The sequence below is a fragment of the Chironomus tepperi genome, unplaced genomic scaffold, assembly GCF_022539635.2.
Source record: "Chironomus tepperi strain 1889 unplaced genomic scaffold, CSIRO-AGI_Ctep_v1 contig_376, whole genome shotgun sequence".
Taxonomy (NCBI): Eukaryota; Metazoa; Arthropoda; class Insecta; order Diptera; family Chironomidae; genus Chironomus; species Chironomus tepperi.
In genome coordinates, this window is record NW_027226498.1 from 280,396 (window position 1) to 301,496 (window position 21,101).

General features: G+C 28.4%; 4 protein-coding genes across 5 annotated transcripts; 2 read left to right on the forward strand and 2 right to left on the reverse strand.

Annotated features, from left to right (window-relative positions):
• The first annotated feature begins 9,561 nt into the window (after positions 1-9,561).
• LOC139095936 (uncharacterized) lies at positions 9,562-11,652 on the forward strand. The gene has a single exon (XM_070647505.1). The coding sequence runs from the start codon at positions 9,593-9,595 to the stop codon at positions 10,694-10,696; it is 1,104 nt and encodes a 367-aa protein (XP_070503606.1). The 5' UTR covers positions 9,562-9,592; the 3' UTR covers positions 10,697-11,652.
• A 65-nt stretch (positions 11,653-11,717) lies between these two features.
• Positions 11,718-12,398, reverse strand: LOC139095738 (basic helix-loop-helix transcription factor amos-like). The gene has a single exon (XM_070647203.1). It carries the CDS (start codon positions 12,396-12,398, stop codon positions 11,718-11,720), a length of 681 nt encoding a protein of 226 aa, XP_070503304.1.
• Positions 12,399-12,676: 278 nt separating this feature from the next.
• On the reverse strand, positions 12,677-15,995 carry LOC139096109 (xylulose kinase). Of its 2 annotated transcripts, XM_070647746.1 has the most exons (4): positions 15,858-15,876; positions 15,583-15,687; positions 14,325-15,388; positions 12,677-14,260 (listed from the first exon to the last, which is right to left on the reverse strand). In XM_070647746.1, exons 2-4 carry the CDS (start codon positions 15,622-15,624, stop codon positions 13,711-13,713), a joined length of 1,656 nt encoding a protein of 551 aa, XP_070503847.1. In that variant the 5' UTR covers positions 15,625-15,687; positions 15,858-15,876; the 3' UTR covers positions 12,677-13,710. The 2 variants fall into 2 exon arrangements, with proteins under 2 accessions (XP_070503847.1, XP_070503846.1); XM_070647745.1 differs by having other exon boundaries at positions 15,583-15,995.
• Positions 15,996-16,182: 187 nt separating this feature from the next.
• On the forward strand, positions 16,183-20,799 carry Patr-1 (Protein associated with topo II related - 1). The gene is made up of 6 exons (XM_070647491.1): positions 16,183-16,325; positions 16,459-16,564; positions 16,654-18,332; positions 18,412-18,603; positions 18,678-18,923; positions 18,994-20,799. Exons 1-6 carry the CDS (start codon positions 16,284-16,286, stop codon positions 19,303-19,305), a joined length of 2,577 nt encoding a protein of 858 aa, XP_070503592.1. The 5' UTR covers positions 16,183-16,283; the 3' UTR covers positions 19,306-20,799.
• Positions 20,800-21,101: the final 302 nt, after the last annotated feature.

Below are 21,101 nucleotides of genomic sequence, written 5' to 3' on the forward strand. Positions count from 1 at the left end.
TTTGTGTGCAACAAAATTGTCTAATAAGTCCAAAATCATTTAAAATAAAATTTTCATGAAAGAATTATAGTTTTACAATAGGTATCATGCTTACAATCAACAATTTTGAATTAAGATTTCACATAATTTCTGACACGCTAATTCTGAAGAATTCATTTTTAACAAAAAGTATAACATACAGAAAATCATCACAGTGGAGCCATTCCTTAATGGTAAATAATTTATTGATAACGAGTTCTCGTGCGGGTCAAATTAGACAGGCCCTTTAAACAGCAGCAGCAAAAAAAAATCATTACGTTTTTATCAAAATTACTGAAGTTATACAAAATCTGTTTAAATTCGATACAATTTGTTTAAATAAAAAAACAGAAGTTACAGCATATAAAAGCATGCAGAATTAGTTTTGAAATTATTTGCAACCGTAAGGGATCTTAAAACTTCAAATTAATAACTTCTTAAACAATAAACGTAAAAAGGGAATTTAAAAAATTGCAAAATTTTTCTTATTTTGTTAAAATTTACAAAAGGATGTTGTGGAGGAAGTTGTAGCGTTAAAAGAAAGTTGACTTGAAGTGTAACCCCTCAATGAAGCAATATTATTTTCTTTTACATATATGAGGACTAGCGGAAATGAGAAACAGAACTGAAGAAAAAATTTAAAAATACAAGAACTTTTTGCACCATATGTTGGATAAGTCCTGAGTTTAAATTAATTTTTTCTTTATAAAAATTATAGTTGATGCCATATCGTTAAGAGACAGAGAGGTCCTTTATAAAGTGTTGTTGTTTTCAATACATAATTTTTTTTCTAAGTCTTCTTCTATAATATTGTATGTATCTTTTACGGTTCATGATCAGCGCACGTGTTACATATATTCACTTTTTTCCTCAATTTTGTTTTATATATATTCTTTTAAGTTGATGTACCTATTTTTTTATTGGTATTTTTGCTTTATTTGGTAGGGTAAAATTAATAATGATGCAGATTAAAAAATTATAGATCGAAAAATTGTTCACTAATCTAAATGCGTACGGGTTATATTGATTACGATAATTATCATTTCATTCAAACTTTTTCAGCTCATTTTTCGAAAGAAAAAAGACAGTAATTTTCACATTTTGTCTGAGTCTGTCGCTTTTCGATGCGACTATGCATTAGATCTTTTTTGTTATAGCTCGACTTATTAATCTAAAATTTTAGTTGTTGGATCATTAGCTAAGCCGATGGATTCCCGATACTAAGCATATTTATCATGTATAACTGAAATTATGTTGAATTTTTGAAAGACAACAAGACATACCAAATTATTTAGCTATGTATTTGAGTACAAATCTGAATTTTTGAGATTATTGTGTTTTCAGTGTTTTAGAAAATTCACTGAAAAATGCGCTTCCTTCGGTCACGAATGATCGCATTTATATTTTGGACGCCTTAATTATAATTGTTTCGTAATACTTGCGTGTCTTCAAAAGTTTAGAAGTAAGAAATGAATTGATAAGTTATATCTAACAATATATCCGATGTCGTTCTATGTATATCGGAATAAATCAACAATACAGTTATTTAATTTATTTAATCACTATACCTTAAACATATATGACTTTTCCGCATTGCCTTCAAAGAATTTCGGAATTTTGCTAAAGTTTTATAATCAATTAACGGTCATTTTACACAAATCAATAGTTATTTAGGTGAGTGCTTTATGATTGTTGCGCAATTTTTTTTAAATGAAATATGATATTTTCGACATAGTAAAAGTGTTACTTTCACACTTTGAAATTCAGCTGCAGCAAAAAAAACTGTCCAATATACATAAAATATATACATAGAATAGTTTTATACCTGTTCATTTGCGATTTCATTCACAAAAAAATGTTTCTCCGATTTCAGACAGATATAAAGAATTAACCATTTCAAATCTCATGAACAATAGAAAAAAATAGATAAGGTTCTTGTTTTTGCAAGTATTTTTATTTTTGAAGTCCCATGAAAGATGCAAAGGAATTGCCGATGATTGTAAATTATCCTTGTTGATTCAGCACTTCTTTAAGTTGAAGGATCATCATTACTGACGTCTGCCATAGACACATAAATTTTTTAATTTTTATTAATGAACTTTTCTGTATCAGTAAACATAAATATTCGATCAATACCACAGATAGAATGCGGTATTTTGTTTTGTTTTCGAATTTTAAATGCGAATACCATAATTTTCTGGTAACAGAGAGGATAGAGTAAATATTTTCCCATGAGATTCTTTTTTTTATCCTGCATACTTCTCACAGTTTTAAATTTAAAATATAAAGTAATCGAATTAAAATAAGGAGCGGAAATTAATTTGTATGTGTTGTTGATGGGTATTGCAGAATTTTGGGTGAGATATCCGAAGATGTAGTGAAGAAACAGTTTGGACAGTAAAATTACCGAAAATTATTTCACTGAAGAAGCGAGGAAATAAAAAAGTTATGTTAAACTTAAAATTTGTTTAAATCGATTTGCATGCAATAATAAAATTGTAGAAATTACAATCAACCAAACTTCATTTGAGTTAAGAGAGAAGGCAAGAAAAAGCGAAACATAAACGAATAATCATTAGACATTACTTTAAATTTGTGATGGAATAATTGTCTATCAATTACTCTTAGCTTCAACTCAAAATGTTTATTTCATTTTCTTTTTTTATTTTGTTTTGCATTAAAAGTTTAGTCTGCTGATCCTTTAACCTTTCAACCAACATTTACTGTAAAAATCGTAATTTAAAAAAAAAATTAATCAAAAATTTAAATTTGTCTAAATTATTTAATCAATAGAACTAAGCTCATAACAGCTCATAATAATTTATTTATCATATTACATATTTACAGATATTACTATAGCAAGAGTTATGACTTTGAGTTAATAAAAATTTGGTTTATCTCAATCAATTAGTCAAGTAAATCACAAAGTGCAGATATGTAAGTTTGTGCCATTTGTAATGTTTCATGTTTAGATAATTGACGATCGTTTCCAAGAGATGGTAAGTACTGCCTTAATCTGTCAAATGCTTCATTCAAATTTTGCATTCGTCGTCGTTCTCTGGCATTTGCTGCCAATCGTCTTTTCTTTTTAATAACTGGTGCAATTTGTTTAGTTTTTCGCTTTCTTTGCGTTTTAGAGTCATTTTTAGATGTCAAATGGATTATCACCGATGATGAATCTTGCTCACTTCCATCTGTATCACTTTGGAATTCTGATTTTATTGGAATCTGTTGTGGTTGATAAAGTAATGTTGATGTCTGTGGATAACTATTTTGGTGACTTTGAATTTGAAAATTTATTGGAAGGTATTTGGATGTTGACAACGATATAAATTCTGGGCTCGATGAACGGTAGCTGTCACTTATTGAATTTGGTGTTTGCCATCCATCAGAAATGTTTGTCAAAGATAATTCTTTTGTATGAAGTGAAGATGATTTAAATTGTTTCGATTTAAATTCCTTTGGTGATTCCATCATCAAATTATTTGGAGATGAATTTTCATTAGAACATTTGTAAAACAATGATCCGCTATTTGACGACTCATTAGGCTTATTTATTAAAAATAAGCTTGGTGTATTATTAAAATACTCGGTATGATAAAAGTCAGTGATCATTTCGAAATTGTAAAAATATTTAAACTTTATTCACAATGATCCTTTTTAAACAGCGATTTGATAGAAACTGAATTCGTTTCCTGAGCTCACCATATATTTATTCTTTTTTATATTGCTGGACATCAATTCATCTCGTAATAGGGTTTAATCAAAAATCGGTTTTTTTTTTCTACAGAATTATTTTCTGTTTCGATCTAATTTGTCGGAAATAAGACTCCCCAATTTGAAGACAGGTAAAATTTTTAATTTATATATATATATATAAAATTAACTGCAAAGAGAAGGAGAAAGACCGAAAAGAGAACATAAAATACCTGTTCACGATTTTTCTTTAGGTTATGCTTCGCTTCTTTGTTATTATATGTTGAATAGTGTTGAATTCATAAAAAAATTTCCCCTTAAAAAGTGCGCGTGCCACTCATGAGCCAATCAAAACCGTTCGTTATATATTGAGAAGTGTAATTGCTGTCAATTGAATTACGAATATAAATTTTTGAATAATAATTAATGAATTGAATGTTAATTTTTTAAATTTGAACTACCTATTGAAATTAAATTAAATTTAAATCTAAATGGATTGAATTTTGTAATAGATACTAGGATAGATTTTTTTTTTTGAAAGGAATATAAAAGAATCATCCAACTGTGCAAATAACTTTTGATGTTTTGTTTTCAATAAAACTATCGATTTGGCTCTTTTTATCTAGTTCTCGATATATTCCTCTTTTGCGTATTGATTTCATTTCATCGATCAAATTTGTAACGCTTCTGATTTTTTATACGAAACGTTATCCTTGATTTCGAATCATAAAACAAATTAGAAATATTTCTGAAATATTATTAATACGCTTAATTGATTTACTTCCATTTCATCCTGTGAGGTTTCTTCTTTTATTTTTAGAATTTAAATCATTAAAAAATAAATTTTTTAAGATCAATAACTTCGTAGAATTGCTAAAAGTTTTAGTTTAAATGTTTGAAAAAAATTATATTTAATGAAGTTTTTTCTTAAAATTTTTCAATTATTGCTTTTAATTATAAATTCATTAAATTTTTGTCAAAACCATTCCTGATATAGAAAATTTGGTTGCTATTACTTAATTATTAATATTTTCATATGAAAAAACAGCTAGACTTTTTCACAAATTTTTCAAGAAATTGCTGAAGAATGAATTTAAAGTAAGTACTTAGGTTGAAAAATATTTCGAAGAACTTAATGCAAAATTGTAAATTTTTTAGTATTTATTATTATTTAGTATAGAACATAAAATATTAAGTTTTCAAAGTGAAACTAAAAGAACTTTTCATGTTGTTGTTGTAATTACTGAAAAAAGAATTAATTTATTTATATAAAGGAAAAAGTTTTCTTTTAGCTAATTTTAAACTTAATTGGAACTAATTTAAAACATCTAAAATGATAACATTAATTTAAAGTTTAAACCTCAAATAATTAATTTAAAGTTCAAATGACACTAAACAAACTTCGAGCATCTTTTTTATATGTATTAACAGTTAATGTATGGAATAATCATCTACTTAAAAAAGGTAACCTTAAATATATTTTAAATTGCACTTGCAATAATCTTCTGATAGTATTTATAAAATCGAACAGTTGCTGACATTAATACATGGCAATTTACGCACGTGTGCTTACTTGACCATATGTTCTAACCATTTCTAAAATATAAAAAAAAAACCTTAAAAACTAATTTCTTAAACACATAAGGATGAATGAAGTAAAAAGTCGTTTTGAAAGACTTCATTTTTAAGATGAAAACACAATAATGAAATATAGAAGAAACGCGGTTCACAGACTCCCTTAGTAATGTCTACAAAACGTTTGAGCGGGAGATCTGATCCACATTCGTTAAACTACCAATAGATAAAAAAAATATAATGCCGCACTATGGATATCAGATATCTGAAAAGCTTGTTCATCACTGTTCTACAGTTTCAAATATTGAACTTCGAATTATGACATACTCATGAGTACGCTCATTCAGGTTGGTATGCTCAGTGTCTGTTTGGGAGATTTTATGTCGTATTCTTTCTTTTTTAATACGGCTCTTCCTATAGCAAAAGTTTATTGTGAAAAATCGGTTATCGTTATCGATTAAAGAGAACGGAAATTAAAATAATTACTTTGCTGAATTTTCAAAAGAAGAAACAAAGGAGGTAAACCAATAAAGTGCCAAAATATATAAAGTTTTATTGAGTAGTTTTTTGATTCAATGAAAATTATTAATGAAAGAAAAGGAAAGATTTTTATCAATGTCTTAAGTTTTAAAATTTAAGGAAATTGTGTCCGTTTTGGGCGTCGATTTTAGTTTTCGTAACAAAAATGCTGATTCAACGAACATAATTTACAATCATCGGTTTTTCTTTATTCTTTTTGCTTTGTCTTTGCCGAATGTCCTTACGATTTCTATACTATAATAAGTTATTATTTGTGGTTATTTCTACAAAAAATTAAAAAAAAAAAACTCATAAAGCAGACCACCCTTTTAACAGACACGCAGTGATAAAAATTTTTTTGAATTTTTATTAATTTTGTTTTAGAAAGTACAAAACAAAAGGGATCCTACATTTAAAACTCTCATAATGAAAAATTATGAAGGATCAAACTTGATTGAAATATCTTTTAAATTTAATTTTATCGAAGGACTGTGCGGTATTTAAAAAAAAAATTTTATCCTATTCGTGCCGAAACGATAAAACATTTATCCTTTAAAATTTTTAAAGATAATCAGGTAGAAAAGAAAGAAATTTGTAAAAAAAAATCAAAACATAAATCACAAAATGAATATTTTGAAATCGAAGTCATAACAATTTTAGGCTTCGAATGTTTTCTTTTTTGATATATTTTTTAATATCCACCTCCCAATCGAGATATAAAAAGTCAAACAAGAACCATGAGAAATGATACACTGTTGATTTTATCAAAAGAATATATATTTATAAACTTACCTACAGAGCGCTGAAAAATTTTGTGTCAATTTGTTAACGACAACAATGGGAATGCAAACAGTGGCAATGGTATGAAAGGACTATACAGAAGTGAATTATTGTCAAAACGATTTTATCTTTGCAAATAGACAAATGATGAAAAGGGTCGAAATATTGTGTATATATGAGTTAATTTACTTTCTCATTTTAACTCAGTTTCATTCATATTTACCAATGATTTTTATATTCATATTGCAGTGCATATCCACATTTCAATTGATGGAAATTAATTTCGATTCAATTGTAGAGTTAAGATAAAATGCAAATGTTTATTTTGCAATCAATTCAAAAATATATGTGCAGAATTATGGCAAATATAGTCATTTAGCTGTGGACAAGGATTTATTTAATCTTAATGTAGAAATATGTTGCACAATTTGAGGAAAAAAATGAAAAAATATAACGCAAAAACTTAAAAATTAATGTTTACCTTTAAAAAAGATGTTAAGAACACACTTCCTCTTTTAAAACATGATCCATGTTTAGGCTGACCATCTTTTTCCCCATAATATCGGGACATTTCTAAGTTTGGCAAGAGATTAAGAGGTCAATTTGAATTATTCTGAGTTATAGTGTTCAAGGACATAATTCCAGATTGGATAAAATTATTAATTTTTTTTTTTTACAAAATGAGTCTTTAATTCGAACTCGGAAACAATTAAAATGTAAAATTTCTTACTACAAAAAATTGTACATTATTTTTGCCATGCATTCACAATTTTTGATATTTTAATCCAAATTTCAACTTTTTCTCGACACACTGAGAAATCGAAGCATAGTATCCTAGCAAAAATGCAGTAGATGGCCTTCCTACCTATGTTTGCGACCCAATTAATTTCTGCTTCTAACTTTTTAATAATATTTTACAGTCTGTTGAATTTTTTGACCATAAATAGTATGAACAATCGCAAAAAAAGAGGAACAAAAGCGCCAAAGTAAAAAAAGGCGAGAAAGGAAATTGAGAAGCAATTTGGAAAAAACCAATAAGACACGAACAGAAGATAAATGAAATTGGTGATTAAGTTATTATTTTTTAATATAAGACATCATCTTGATAAAACGAATTGGCGTCAAATTTGTGAACATTTTTGCACATGATCGATTTTTCATTATTTTTATTGAGACTCTTTGCCTGTGAGAAATAAGTAACAGAAAGATTTATTTTTCAGGCTATGCATACACATACATCACAAAAATTCATCCTAAATTTTATATTTACACAATAACATCTCTATTTAATAAAAAAAAATTAAAGTATAACATTTACCATAAATTTCTTTTGATCGTAAAATTTAATTACTAGTTTGTTTTGAACGTCAGAAAACGGTCATAATATTTCACAAAAAAGTTTCATAATATAAAAATATTAACTAAACTTTAGTGAGTAGTCAGCCATCAATCAAATGAAAAGGTTTTTTCGTGGTGAACGAATAAACTAAAATTTTTTAGCGCATTTTTGAAACTTGTTTTCAAAAAGGTAGCTTAATAATGCACTTTGTTCGTTCGTTCGTTCGTTCGTTCGTTCGGTCGGTCGGCTGGAACGCGAGATCTCGAAAACTAGACATCGTAGAGAGCTCTGGTTTGTTTTAATAGCTTCGTTCTATCAAGTTATTGGGTTATCGGTCATTTAGAAGTTTCAAATCAACGCATAAATACTATAATTAACAGTTTTTCATTTTCATATACAACAACAACAAAAACAACAACACGTTTTTTCATTGTTTTACAGTGTTTTTCAATGTTTGTCGATGTTTTTACAGTGTTTACTGAAAAATGTTTGAATTTTTTTGACCGTTATGAGGTTTGAATTATGAAAATCCGTTAAATGATGAAGTTCTTAAATTTGTGGAAGTTTTATACGGATCTTGTTTTTAAGATCTGGAAGTGACCTGGATCTTACTGGATCTTGGTTTTTAGGTCTGGAAGTGACCTGGATCTTACTGGATCTTGGTTTTTAGGTCTGGAAGTGACCTGGATCTTACTAGATCTTGGTTTTTAGGTCTGGAAGTGACCTGGATCTTACTGGATCTTGTTTTTTAGGTCTGGAAGTGACCTGGATCTTACTGGATCTTGGTTTTTAAGTCTGGAAGTGACCTGGATCTTGGTTTATAGATCTGGAAGTGAACTGGATCTTACTGGATCTTGGTTTTTAGGTCTGGAAGTGACCTGGATCTTACTGGATCTTGTTTTTTAGGTCTGGAAGTGACTTATTAATCAATTACTGATCGCTGGGACAAAAATGCGCTGAAGTCACTCGATAAGAACGAGTACTTTTGTAATTTTTTTAGAACATTTAGACATTGATTTTCAGTAATTTTTATGATATATTTGCATTTAATATGGCTTAATTACTGCTTTTAAAAGTTGAACCTTAAATTCAAAATAATAACTGTTTTTGTTGTGTTTAAAAATTTCATTTATATTTTCTTACGCAAAATATAGAATTTAAGTAATTCTACGAACGATTTTCTTTATTTCAAAAACAGATTTAAAACTGGTTGAGGCATTGCCGTTTTTAATATTCATGATAATTTAAAAACAAAACCTTGAAGACACTTCGCATTGATTCGAATTAATCATAAATACTTTTCACATTAATTCTCTAAGTTACTCCAATTTAAAAGCTATTTCTCAACATACACGAGAGAAAAATTATCATGAATATAATCATAAGAATTTGTCGTTCTGTCTGTCAATCCGATTAAAGTCTATATATCCGCTTCTTTTTAGTGCATTTTTAAAAAAATGTTTCAAACTTGACATAACCTTTCTGGATCATGTTTTTTAGGTCGGAAAAGTGACATGAATCTTAATGGATATTGTTTTTTTAGTTCGAGAAAGTGGCTTGGATCCTTGTTTCTAATATTTTCCCGTCATGCTTGGATCATACCCTAGTTTATATTTAATATTAAAATATTTTTTTTAGTTGAAGAGTGTCGTTTAACGAATTCAAATGGAATATAGGAACTTAAATTTTTTTTTTCTTATCAGCATTGTACTTTTGATTTGTTCAATAAGGGTCATCAAATCACAAAATGTTGAATTGTATTGTTGGAAGTATGCTGCGGATGTGAAATGTCAAGTGTCAAATCATGTATCTATCAACATGACGGTGGATGTAAAAAGAATAACAAGTAAAACATTGAAACAAAAGCAATTAGAGGATGCTCCAGTTTTGGTTTTAAGCCGTGATCATCAAATAGAATCTCTACCTCAAAATATTGGAAGTCATTTTAAGCATCTTCAGGAGTTTATTTTAAATTTGGTAGGACTGAAAATCGTTAGGCAATCAGATTTCAATCATATGACTTTGTTGAAAACACTCAATTTGGCTGATAATAAACTTACTGAAATACCCTACAATACATTCGACGATTTAGTCAACTTAGTAATATTATTTATCAATGGAAATCAGTTAAAACATATCGATTCTAATTTGCTCAAAAATGTAAAGAGTCTTAAAGCATTTAATGCACAGCACAATCAACTAGAAGTACTTGAAGATATTTTTACCGAAAATCATCAATTGGAATCTATTAGCCTAAATAATAATAAGCTTAAAACAATAAATGCAAAGTTCACGAGCCTAAACAAAATAAAGCATATTGATTTGAGAAACAATCCTGAAATATGTACTCGTTGTACTGTTAGAAATCAAAAATCTCTTAATAAAACTTATGATATATGCATTGCTGATGATAATAACGAAAAAAGGAAGCATGAAAATCAATTTAAAAATTGTGTGATGGAAACTTTAAAGACAAATGCAACATTCGAAGACAAATTAAGTGATTGTGCAAAAGATACTTCATTTGTAAAATGCGTCGTGGGACGTTTAAATAATATTTCGGGTGGAGAACAATTCTTAAATAAATGTTTAACTTCAAAGAAAAACGCTGAAGAAACTATTAAAAACAATTTGGATATATGCTTATACTGTACAAATAACATTACCGACATAACTAAACATGCTAAATTGTGTGAATTGCGATATTCAGAATTCAGTCTTTACAATATAACAACTTTTCAATCCGAAGTAGAAAAGTTTTTTAACTGATTCAGGATAATATTGAAAGTTTTTTTTTTTTTAAAAAAAAATTACATCCTCTTATGGGCATCTTCTTTTTTAAAAATAAATACTTTTCAACTTCCGTTCTTTGAAATTATAAATATAACATCTTTATACTATGAGAAAAAAAAAATTAATAAAAAAAGATAAAATTAATAACCAAGCAAAATTTGTCAATTGTGTGGTCAATGAAATGTAAACCATTTAACAAGAAACTAAATATGCCTCTAATCTTTTATAAAAAAAATTAAATTGTCAGGGTGTTCGTTGTTCGTAAACGACGTCATTTAACATAATCAAGAATATTATGTTGCACCTTTGACTGCACTCTTTCTACCTTTTGCTTTACTATCTACTTTTTGCAGTAATATTGTATGAAATATTAGAAGAAATTAATCGAAGCATTTCTGAGTCATTAATTTTGGTGACAATAAATATTGTACAAATAAAAAATCAATATGAATCAGGTGTATTATTTTAAATCGTAAATAGGTAAAATTTGTATAAAATTCTGAAAACATCAACTTTAGTGATAATTTTTGCACTTTTTGAAGATTAATGAAGTTTTTTCATTGGCATTGAAAAATTTCTGATATTTCTGCTCATTTTGTCATGTGGAAATGTTTCCGGGTTAAATTACATTTTTTAAAAAACGGATTGAGTGTTGCTCAATCAGACGATACTTGTTACTAAATTACGGTATTTTATAGAAAAGAAAGGAAATTTAAAATTTAATGACGCAGGAAGCAATAGGAAGCAGGTATGATAGGATACAATCATTTTGCGATAATTAGGATTTTTTGATTAACAGTATTTTCAATCCTTTAAATTTGCGGAAACTGAAATAACAGAAGTGAAATATATAGCTAACAATTTTAAGATGAATTTTTTATTATTTTCAAATTTCTAATAATAAATAATTTAACAATAAGTTTTCTAGTATACATGTAAATTTGTAGTACATACTTTTATTTTTAAATATCGTTCTTTAGTCCTTAGCAGATTAATATTATTCAAGTAAGTCACATAGCGCAGATATGTAAGTTTGTGCCATTTGTAATGTTTCATGTTTAGATAATTGACGATCGTTTCCAAGAGATGGTAAGTACTGCCTTAATCTGTCAAATGCTTCATTCAAATTTTGCATTCGTCGTCGTTCTCTGGCATTTGCTGCCAATCGTCTTTTCTTTTTAATAACTGGTGCAATTTGTTTAGTTTTTCGCTTTCTTTGTGTTTTAGAGTCATTTTTAGATGTCAAATGGATTATCACCGATGATGAATCTTGCTCACTTCCATCTGTATCACTTTGGAATTCTGTTTTCATTGGAATCTGTTGTGGTTGATATAGTAATGTTGATGTCTGTGGATAACTATTTTGGTGACTTTGAATTTGAAAATTCATTGGAAGGTATTTGGATGTTGACAATGATATAAATTCTGGGCTTGATGAACGGTAGCTGTCACTTATTGAATTCGGTGTTTGCCATCCAACAGAAATGTTTGTCAAAGAAAATTCTTTTGTATGAATTGAAGATGATTTAAATTGTTTTGATTTAAATTCGATTGGTGATTCAACATTAAAATTATTTGGAGACACATTTTCGTCAGGAAACGAAAAATTTATTTTTTTATGTAAAATAATATTTGAACAATTATAGTAAAACTGCGAATCATACGATTCTGAAATCATGATTAAATTTTAAGTTCACTTTATCGTCCTTTTACAACAACGATTCAAAAGATACTGAGATATTTTAGAAGCAATCAATAAATATATTCCTTTTGGGAAATATTGGACAATATAGAAACAGGTATACAGGAGGAAGAAGCATCAAAGAGAGAGGAGAAAATTAAATTTATTCTCTCTGTTATGTTTCATTTTTCATTTTGTTGATCCTCTTTTGAGAGTCAAACAATTCTTTCTGCACTTCCCCTTCTTATAAAAACGCGTGCTTTTAAAGAATCAAAATCTTGGAGCTTTTTGTTCTAAACTTAAATTTTTCATTAACAATTAATAAATTTTTTACTTCATATGCTTTATTCAGTATAAATTAAGTTTCAGTAAATTAAAAATTATGATCATCTTAAGATTTTTAAGAGAAATTAAATATCTATTTTTAGCGCATTTTTGATTTTTTTTTTAAAAAAGTAGCTTAATGAGACACTGTTCGGTCGTTCGGCTGACGTTAAAAACTTTTAATCTAGACATCGTAGAGAGCTCGGCATGGTTTTAAAAGGACAATTCCATAAAGTTGCGGCGCCGGGCATTTAAAAATTTCAAATCAACGCATAAATGCTACAATTAACAATTTTTTATTTTCATCAACAACAACAAAAACAACACGTTTTTTCATTGTTTTACAGTGTTTTTCAATGTTTTTCGATGTTTTTACAGTGTTTACTGAACAATGTTTTAATTTTGTTTTGAATTATGAAAATCCGTTAAATGATGAAGTTCCTTTATATGGATCTTGTTTTTAAGATCTGAAATCTCGTGATCTTACTGGTTCTGGTGTTTAGGTCTGGAAGTGACCTGGATCTTGTGTTTTAGGTCTGGAAGTGACCTGGATCTTACTGGATCTTGGATTTTAGATATGAAAGTGACCTGCATCCTACCGAATCTCGTTTTGTGGGTCGGGAAGTTAACTGGATCCTACTGCATCTCGTTACGTGGGCTTGAAAGAGACCTGAATCCTACTGGACCTCGTTTTAAAGATCTAGATGTGACTTATTAATCAATTACTTATCGCTGGGACAAAAATGCGCTTAAGTCCCTCGATCAATAATACGAGTTTTGTTATTTTATTTTTGTATATACCTACTATATCTTTATTTTTATATTTTTTGTTCATTTTATAAATTAAGGAATATGCCTTCTTCTCCCTATACAAGTTCCAAGCATGAAAAATAAAAAACGCCCTTTCCCTAAATTGAATATAAAGCCAAACCACAAGATCTTTTTAAATTTAAAGATTAACCCAAACGGAATGATAACATAATAGTTATTCTTGTTTTTGCATCATAACATCAATTATTTCTCTGTATCGTAACAACATTGGATCATATATTTCTTGACTATCTGCATGTGGTTCTGCTACTCTTTGTATGTAAAAATGTTTTTTATCACAATACTTTTTTATATAGTTGTGATAATCATCATAAGTATCACCTCTTTCTATTGCGGATTCCTTATACATGACGTATTTCGCACGGTAAGCAGCACCTAAGCAAGCTGCTTCGGGAGTTTTCTGAATGTAAACAGGGGAATTGAAAACGTCACTCATTACTTGTAATATTGTATGATTATTACTGGTTCCTCCAGTTGCTAAAATTTTACTTTTACTGCCAAATTTAAATCCAATTTCCATAGCATAAATTTTCCGATTTAGCATTTGCCCTTCAATCAATGCTCTTATTTCAATTTGTTGAGTAGGAAACTGAATAAGCTGTGCTCGTTTTCCAGTGTTTTCAAAGTTGTCAAGAATTGACCATCGTAATGTACCCTTGACATTTGGAAGTATTTCTTGTGTGAGAAAATGTGCTGCCATGTATCTATAAAAATAAAATAAATTTTTTTAAAAAAAAGCATGTGAATGAAATATTTAATAAATATCACCCATTATTGCCACGTGGGGAACTTTGCAATAATTCCGAAAAAATTTCCCAACTGTTATTGGCTTCAGCCTTCTTAAAAGTGTCTCTTATTAAGGCAGCATTTTTAAAGCACAAGAGTCCCATAAATCCATTTTTCTTTGTTGGATGTATAAGTATATGACCATCATCATTAAATGCTGGGCGGTTATCTAAACTCAGCATTATTGTATCCGATGTACCTAAGCTAAATGCTAAGCAATCATCATTAATATTAAGTCCTGCTAAAGCACTTGGATTGTCTCCAGTAAATGCTACGACTTTACAATCTGGATTAAAATTGTAGCGTTGCACAAAAAATTGACCTATTTTTCCTATTATTGTATCTGTTGGAACAGCATCACCAAGTTTTTCTTCTAATTTATCATCAGCACATGCATCTAAGCATTTTTTAGACCAACTACGTGTATTAATATCAAGTAAATTCATTCCCGAGCCATCGGAATGATCAATTGGTGCAATCTTGTTAAGAAAAATGGAAGCCAAAAAAGATGATATCAATGAAATTCTTTCAGTATTTTTATAGCTTTCAAATTGTTCCTGGAAAATTTTTCTTATTTGAGCTCCAGTAAACCGCTCGTAACATTTACTTCCTGTTATCTTAACCATTTCATCTTTTCCACCAACAAATTCTTCCATCTCTTTGCATTGCTTACCGGTCGAAGAGTCCATCCAAATCGGAGATCTCTTAACGGCAAATGCGTCTTCATTTAGTTGATTATAAAGAAAATTATCTGGATCTAATTTATGTAAGGTTTCGATTCCATTTTTATTCCAATAAACAGATCCATGCTGCTGAGTACTACCAGAGATAGATATAACTGACATAAAATTTGCTCCCTGTAGCAAGAGTCTATCCAGTACAGTTTCCAGAGCTCGTATCCACATAACTGGGCTGCAATAAAATTCATTGTGCTTTTCACCAGCCCTAACACCACCGTTTGTTTGATATTCCGGAAAATCATGATCAAACTTTACTTCTGCCTGATATAATGTTTCTAAATTATCATTTAATTGAACGGCTTTCAACTTTGTTTGTAAGAAATAGAAAATAATTAAAGCGTTAAAAATCTTAAAGGTCACTGTTGAATTGCTGTTGCGTATTTTAATTTTTAAAAATGGATATAGAATAGAAGAATAAACTCTTTAAGGTGTTCAAAGGTGAAGTTTCAAAGTATAAAAGGTCATAAATAAAGAGACAAAAGCACACTTGAGAAACTCACTTTTTGCGTAGAGCAGTCAAATCCCAAATATGTTTTTTCCATCTTACTAGCTTTTTTTACAATTGTTTTATTTTAATATACTTATTTTAAAAATTAGTTGAACGCCTGATTAGTACAATAATTGGAATTGAAATGCAATATGTATTTCTTATCAGCTAATCAATTTTTTTAAACTTAAGTGCAATAAATTTGAACTTAAGTTTGCGTAAATTAAAAAAAAAAAGGATATATATTATTAAAAAATATTTGATAAGGCAGAGCAATAATTTAGTTACAATAATTGGTTAATAATATAATTTTAATTAATTTATATTTCGTTTACTATACGATGAGCACAGACAGTCTCATACTGAACACACATTTCTTCAGAAAGCGTTTTAAATAAAATTTAAATTCTTATAAGAATTGAAAACAAACATCACTGACAACGAATATTCTAAACAATCGGCTAAAATAATTTCAATAATTAGATAATAACTAAAGTTTTCTTTGTTACAATAAAGATTATAAATTTAATTCTATATTATCCTAGTATTTGTTAAAGATTTTGCTGTCTAGAATTGTCTAAAATAAGTTAATATAAAAATTGGTAGATTTTCCGAAAAAAGTATACTCGATAGTATACTCCTGTGAATGGTTGCAATTACTAGATATGAAAATTGAAAAAATTATTTGAAGTTTTTATTTTGCCTTTTACACCAATGGCAGATTCTTTTTTTGGCTTTGATACAACAACAATACCGGTAAGTTATACTACAAAATCACTATTGGATTAAAAATACTTAGTTTAAAGTAGATTTTTTAGAATTTTAAAAATTGAAAGTTTTTTTTTTGCATTTTTTCTTAATATAATCTCCATATTCATAAAATTTATAGCGAGATGATGATTTGGGAGGTGGCTTGGACAGAGAATTATCTGAAGGGGAATATGATGCTTTAAATGACGAAACATTCAACCATGCTGTAAAAGATGACTGGGAAGGTGAGGAGAAAATTTTAAAAAATCCAGAAACTAACTGGATCTTTTCAAATTTCTTTGATTTTAAGACTTTTTAATTAATTTCACTTTAGGTGGACATGAAACATTAGTACGAATCGAACATCGTGTTTCAAATGTCGACAAATTGGAAGATTCGGACGGCGATTATGATTCAGATTTAGATATTAATTTTATAACAAAGCTTGATGATTTTGACATTACAAACGATGATACTGACATAAGAAATCAATTTCAATTGGATCCTAGTGTATGGACCACTCCTTTAAAGCCTCCTAATCCTTTCAATAACAACAATAAAATTCAAACACAAGATTCAGATGCTTCACGAAAATTTCAACATCAAAATCTGAAAGCAAATATTCAGCCACCGCCCGGTCTGTCAACTTCGTTAGCACAACAAACGAATGCATTGCAACAATTAATTGGAACAGCTCCAGCTATAAATGCTCATCCGAAAATCTTATCTGTAGAGGAAATAGAAAGAAACATGATAAGTCAACAACAGCAGCAGCAACATCAGAAAATGATGCAAGAAAAACTTGCTGCTATTCAGTCTAAAGTATCACAAGTTGTAGTGCCACCTAATTCCCAACCATTAATTCCTCAACCTCCACAGCAAATTCGTAAAGTTTTATCAAATCAAATCCCTGGACAACCAGGATTAGTTTTCCAACCTCCTCCTCATATGAATGGACCTCCTCCATTTGGATCATTGCCACCCCATTTGCAAGGACCAAATATGAGTAAATTTAATCCAATTATGAATATGTCAAATCATCCGATAAATATGAACAGTTTTCATCAGAACTTCGGTGGTCCATTGTCGTCAATTCCACGATCACAACAAATTCCTCTTCAAATGAATCGTTTACCGCCTCATTTAATTAACATGCAAGGATCACCGTTAATGTATCAGCAGCAACAACAACAACATCAACAACAAAATGTTGCTCAGCAGAATTCTGCACAATTTAATCAACGTTTAGTGCAAGAAATTCAACAAAATCATCCAATGCTGAATCCTATGCAATTTCGTAATCAAAATCATCAGCAGTATAATCATTCTAATCATAATAACATCATTAATAATAATAATAATAACAGCAGCAACAACATTAATCAGCATCAACGATTCAATAATAATGGAAAGATGGACGAATATGATGAATATGCAAATCTGATGAGTAATCGTGATAAACAGTTTTTGATAACAATTCAGTTAATGCAGCTAAATACTGAAACACCGTATTTTGATGACTATTATTATACGATGTATAAAGAGCGTCAGCGCTTACGTGGTATAGAAAATGAAAGTCAAGCACATCGCGATAACCAATTAAATCACCCTTTCACACAGCCAAAAGGTCATGCTCAAATGTTGTTGCGACAGTTCAATAATATTGGAAAGAATGGGATGCAAAATCAAAAGAATGGAATTTCTCGTGAACGTCATAATTCAGAATCTTCGACGAAAAATGATAAAGAAAATCCAACACCACGAACATATACGCCTTTACAGTTTGAAAATTCTTTGGGAAAATTACAATGCGGAAGTGTGACAGCACCAAGAAAGATTATTGATATGGAGGTTGTTAGCAATGCAGAAAATGGGCAAAATGCTATTTCAGATTCTACTATGCAGAAGCGATCGCGACAAATTCTGATTTACATCGAAATGCTGTATAAAATTGTAATGAAACTTGAAGATTTACAGCATCCACTGGCTATTGCTGCTACTATTATCTTAAAGGTAAACAAATTTTATTATATTTGATTGTATTTTTGTAATCAAAAATTTCTAAATTAAATGAAATGTTTAAAAATTTAAGGAAAAGCGAGAAAAGCAACGCATTCTAATGGAGCAGGAAGCAAAAGGAGATTTAGAGGATATAAGTATTGGTTCTACAAAATCTTCAATTTCCCTTAATGAGCCTGAATCACAAATCGATTTAATGACAAAACTTCTCAATATTATTCAATTAGAGAAAATTCCAGGTGTTTTGGCAGTTCGTAAAGGCAGAGTAAGTTATATTTATTATTTTAAAATATATTTAAATATTTATAAATTTGATTATTTGTATCTTCATTATTAAAGTCTCTATTAAAGAGACTATTTCCACATATTAAGGATCAATCTGTTCGGTGGGATTTATGGAATGCTATTTTCATTTCTCTCACCATTTTCAAACGCGACAAACTTGAGGAAATTGAAGAATCTCTCATGATTCTATACTACGAATTTGCAACGCAATTACAGGATGCTGACATTCATATTCTTTTAAAACTTATAAATAATATGATGACAAGTGATAAGCTGATGGGATATGTCAATGGATGCAAAGTAAGAAACAAAAGACGTCTTGTGATTATACGAAAAAAAAAATCATCTTATATTTTGTTTTCTTTTGCAGTTTGTTGTGTCAAGTATGATAGCAATGATTATAAAATGTGAACTTCTTTACCAAAAATCAGGTGACACTATCAATTTTACAGAAGAGGAACAATGGATTCAATTTCTTAACAAGCTTTTTGAAATTGTCAACAATGACCGCACAGTTGATGCGCAAATTTTTAGTTCTGCAAACAATGTACATCGTGATAAAATAGATCATGATCGCATAATTCGAACCGTAATAACAAATTTTCAACGATTTAAACCTCGGTTCACTAGTGATGATGAAAAGCTCATAAAATTATTAAGCATACAATATGATGTGAAATGAGTATATCCTATGCAGACTGTTAAACACGTGCATCAGTGACTTTAAAATTATTATTATTATTATTATTATTACTATAACAATTCTTATTATTAAATCTTCTTATCAATAAGTTGCTCTATTTTATTTTATTTTTTTCTTTTTCGTTTTATGTAAAAAAATATTGTTTAATTTTTCTGGTTAATTTTTTCCTTAAAAACAATTTTTGCTTTTTCATTTGATTTTAAAAGATACAGTTCACATTGATTATCTTTATAAACATTTTGGTCCTCGTTTTTTTAAATAATTTCGTATAATATTAAAAATTAAATTTAATCTCATATTTCATAAGGATAATACACAAATTTTGTACCGCAAATAGTGTCTAGCTATTGTTTTATTAATTTTTTATCTAATTTGGTAGACTTTAATCTGTTCAGAAAAATTTCCTACGCAATGTAAATTTTAAAAACCATGATAATTATTCAAGAGATAAAATGCTAAATTTTTAGATCCAGTTTAATTAATATAAATTTTATAAATATCCAGCATTTCTATTTATCAATAGTTAAAAAACAATACGAATAGAATGTATTCGCTAGATTCACTTTGATTTGTATAAAATTAAACATTTACTTTCTTAATTTAGTGATAATGAATATTTTTTTTATTTTCACGAGGATGTCACATTAAAAAATTTCATTTTGATAATGCGGAGCATAGTTAATCAATGAATTTATTTGTTTCATCATTGATTTTAAAATGTCTCATTATCAAATTTTATTATGATTTTTGATTTAACTAGTGTTAAAACAACTCACTCCTTTTTAAATTGTTTCATTATAAAATATAAATATTTAAGGCAGTGGATCTTCTTATATTAATTAACTCATAAGGTCCACGTGTGAAAAATTAATTTTTTTTTCTACAAGAATTTATGTTTCATACAGATTATAAACAAATGAAAAATTTAAAAGTTGAAAATAGGCAAATAAAATCGATTGAGTTGTTTTATGATACAAGTTCTCACGTAAATTTTAAAAACTTATAGTAATTTTTTCCTTTTGGACGTTAATTGAAAGAATCATTAAGCAGTAATGACATTGGAGATATTTGTTTAAGAAAACAATGTCATTAATGCTAATTCGCTTCTGTGAATTATTTCATATGTTTTTAATGAATAATGGAAAACTTAATACCTATGTCTTAAAATAAAGCTTCTTTATGTAACTTATTTATTAGTTTTCTCACGGAACGTTCAAATCGCAAAATATTTGTATGCAATTTGAAATACCTAAATGTTTTCAAATATCACTTTTCCTTTTTATCCTTAACATTTGAGTGAAGAAGAAAGATTTCAATTATCAAAAAATGTGTTTAATTGTACTTTGAAATCTAAGGGAAATTTAAAATATTAAAAAATTTGGATTCGGGTTTAAATAGATGATACATGCAGATAGCTCATTTCATTTAATTCTACTCCGATGATGAGAAAAATAAAGTTCGTAGGAAAAAATACATTTTTTTTTTCAATTTTTCTTAGTTTTCAAAAAAAAACTTTTTTTTAAATAGGGTAAAGAATATAATTTTTGTGGTAATATAATTTTTGTGGTATTGACATTTTTTTGGAAATTCTATTTTAAACTGCTTTTCACTTCCAGAAAGTTAAATAAATTATGAAAGAATGCTATTAAAATGATATATGTTTAGTTTTATGGAGCTTTTACCTTACTATAACTAAGTTTTATCGATCCAAAAATTTACCCTAAAAATTCAAGTTTTTACTACAATTTTCAATTAAATATTTTCTTAAGGAATTA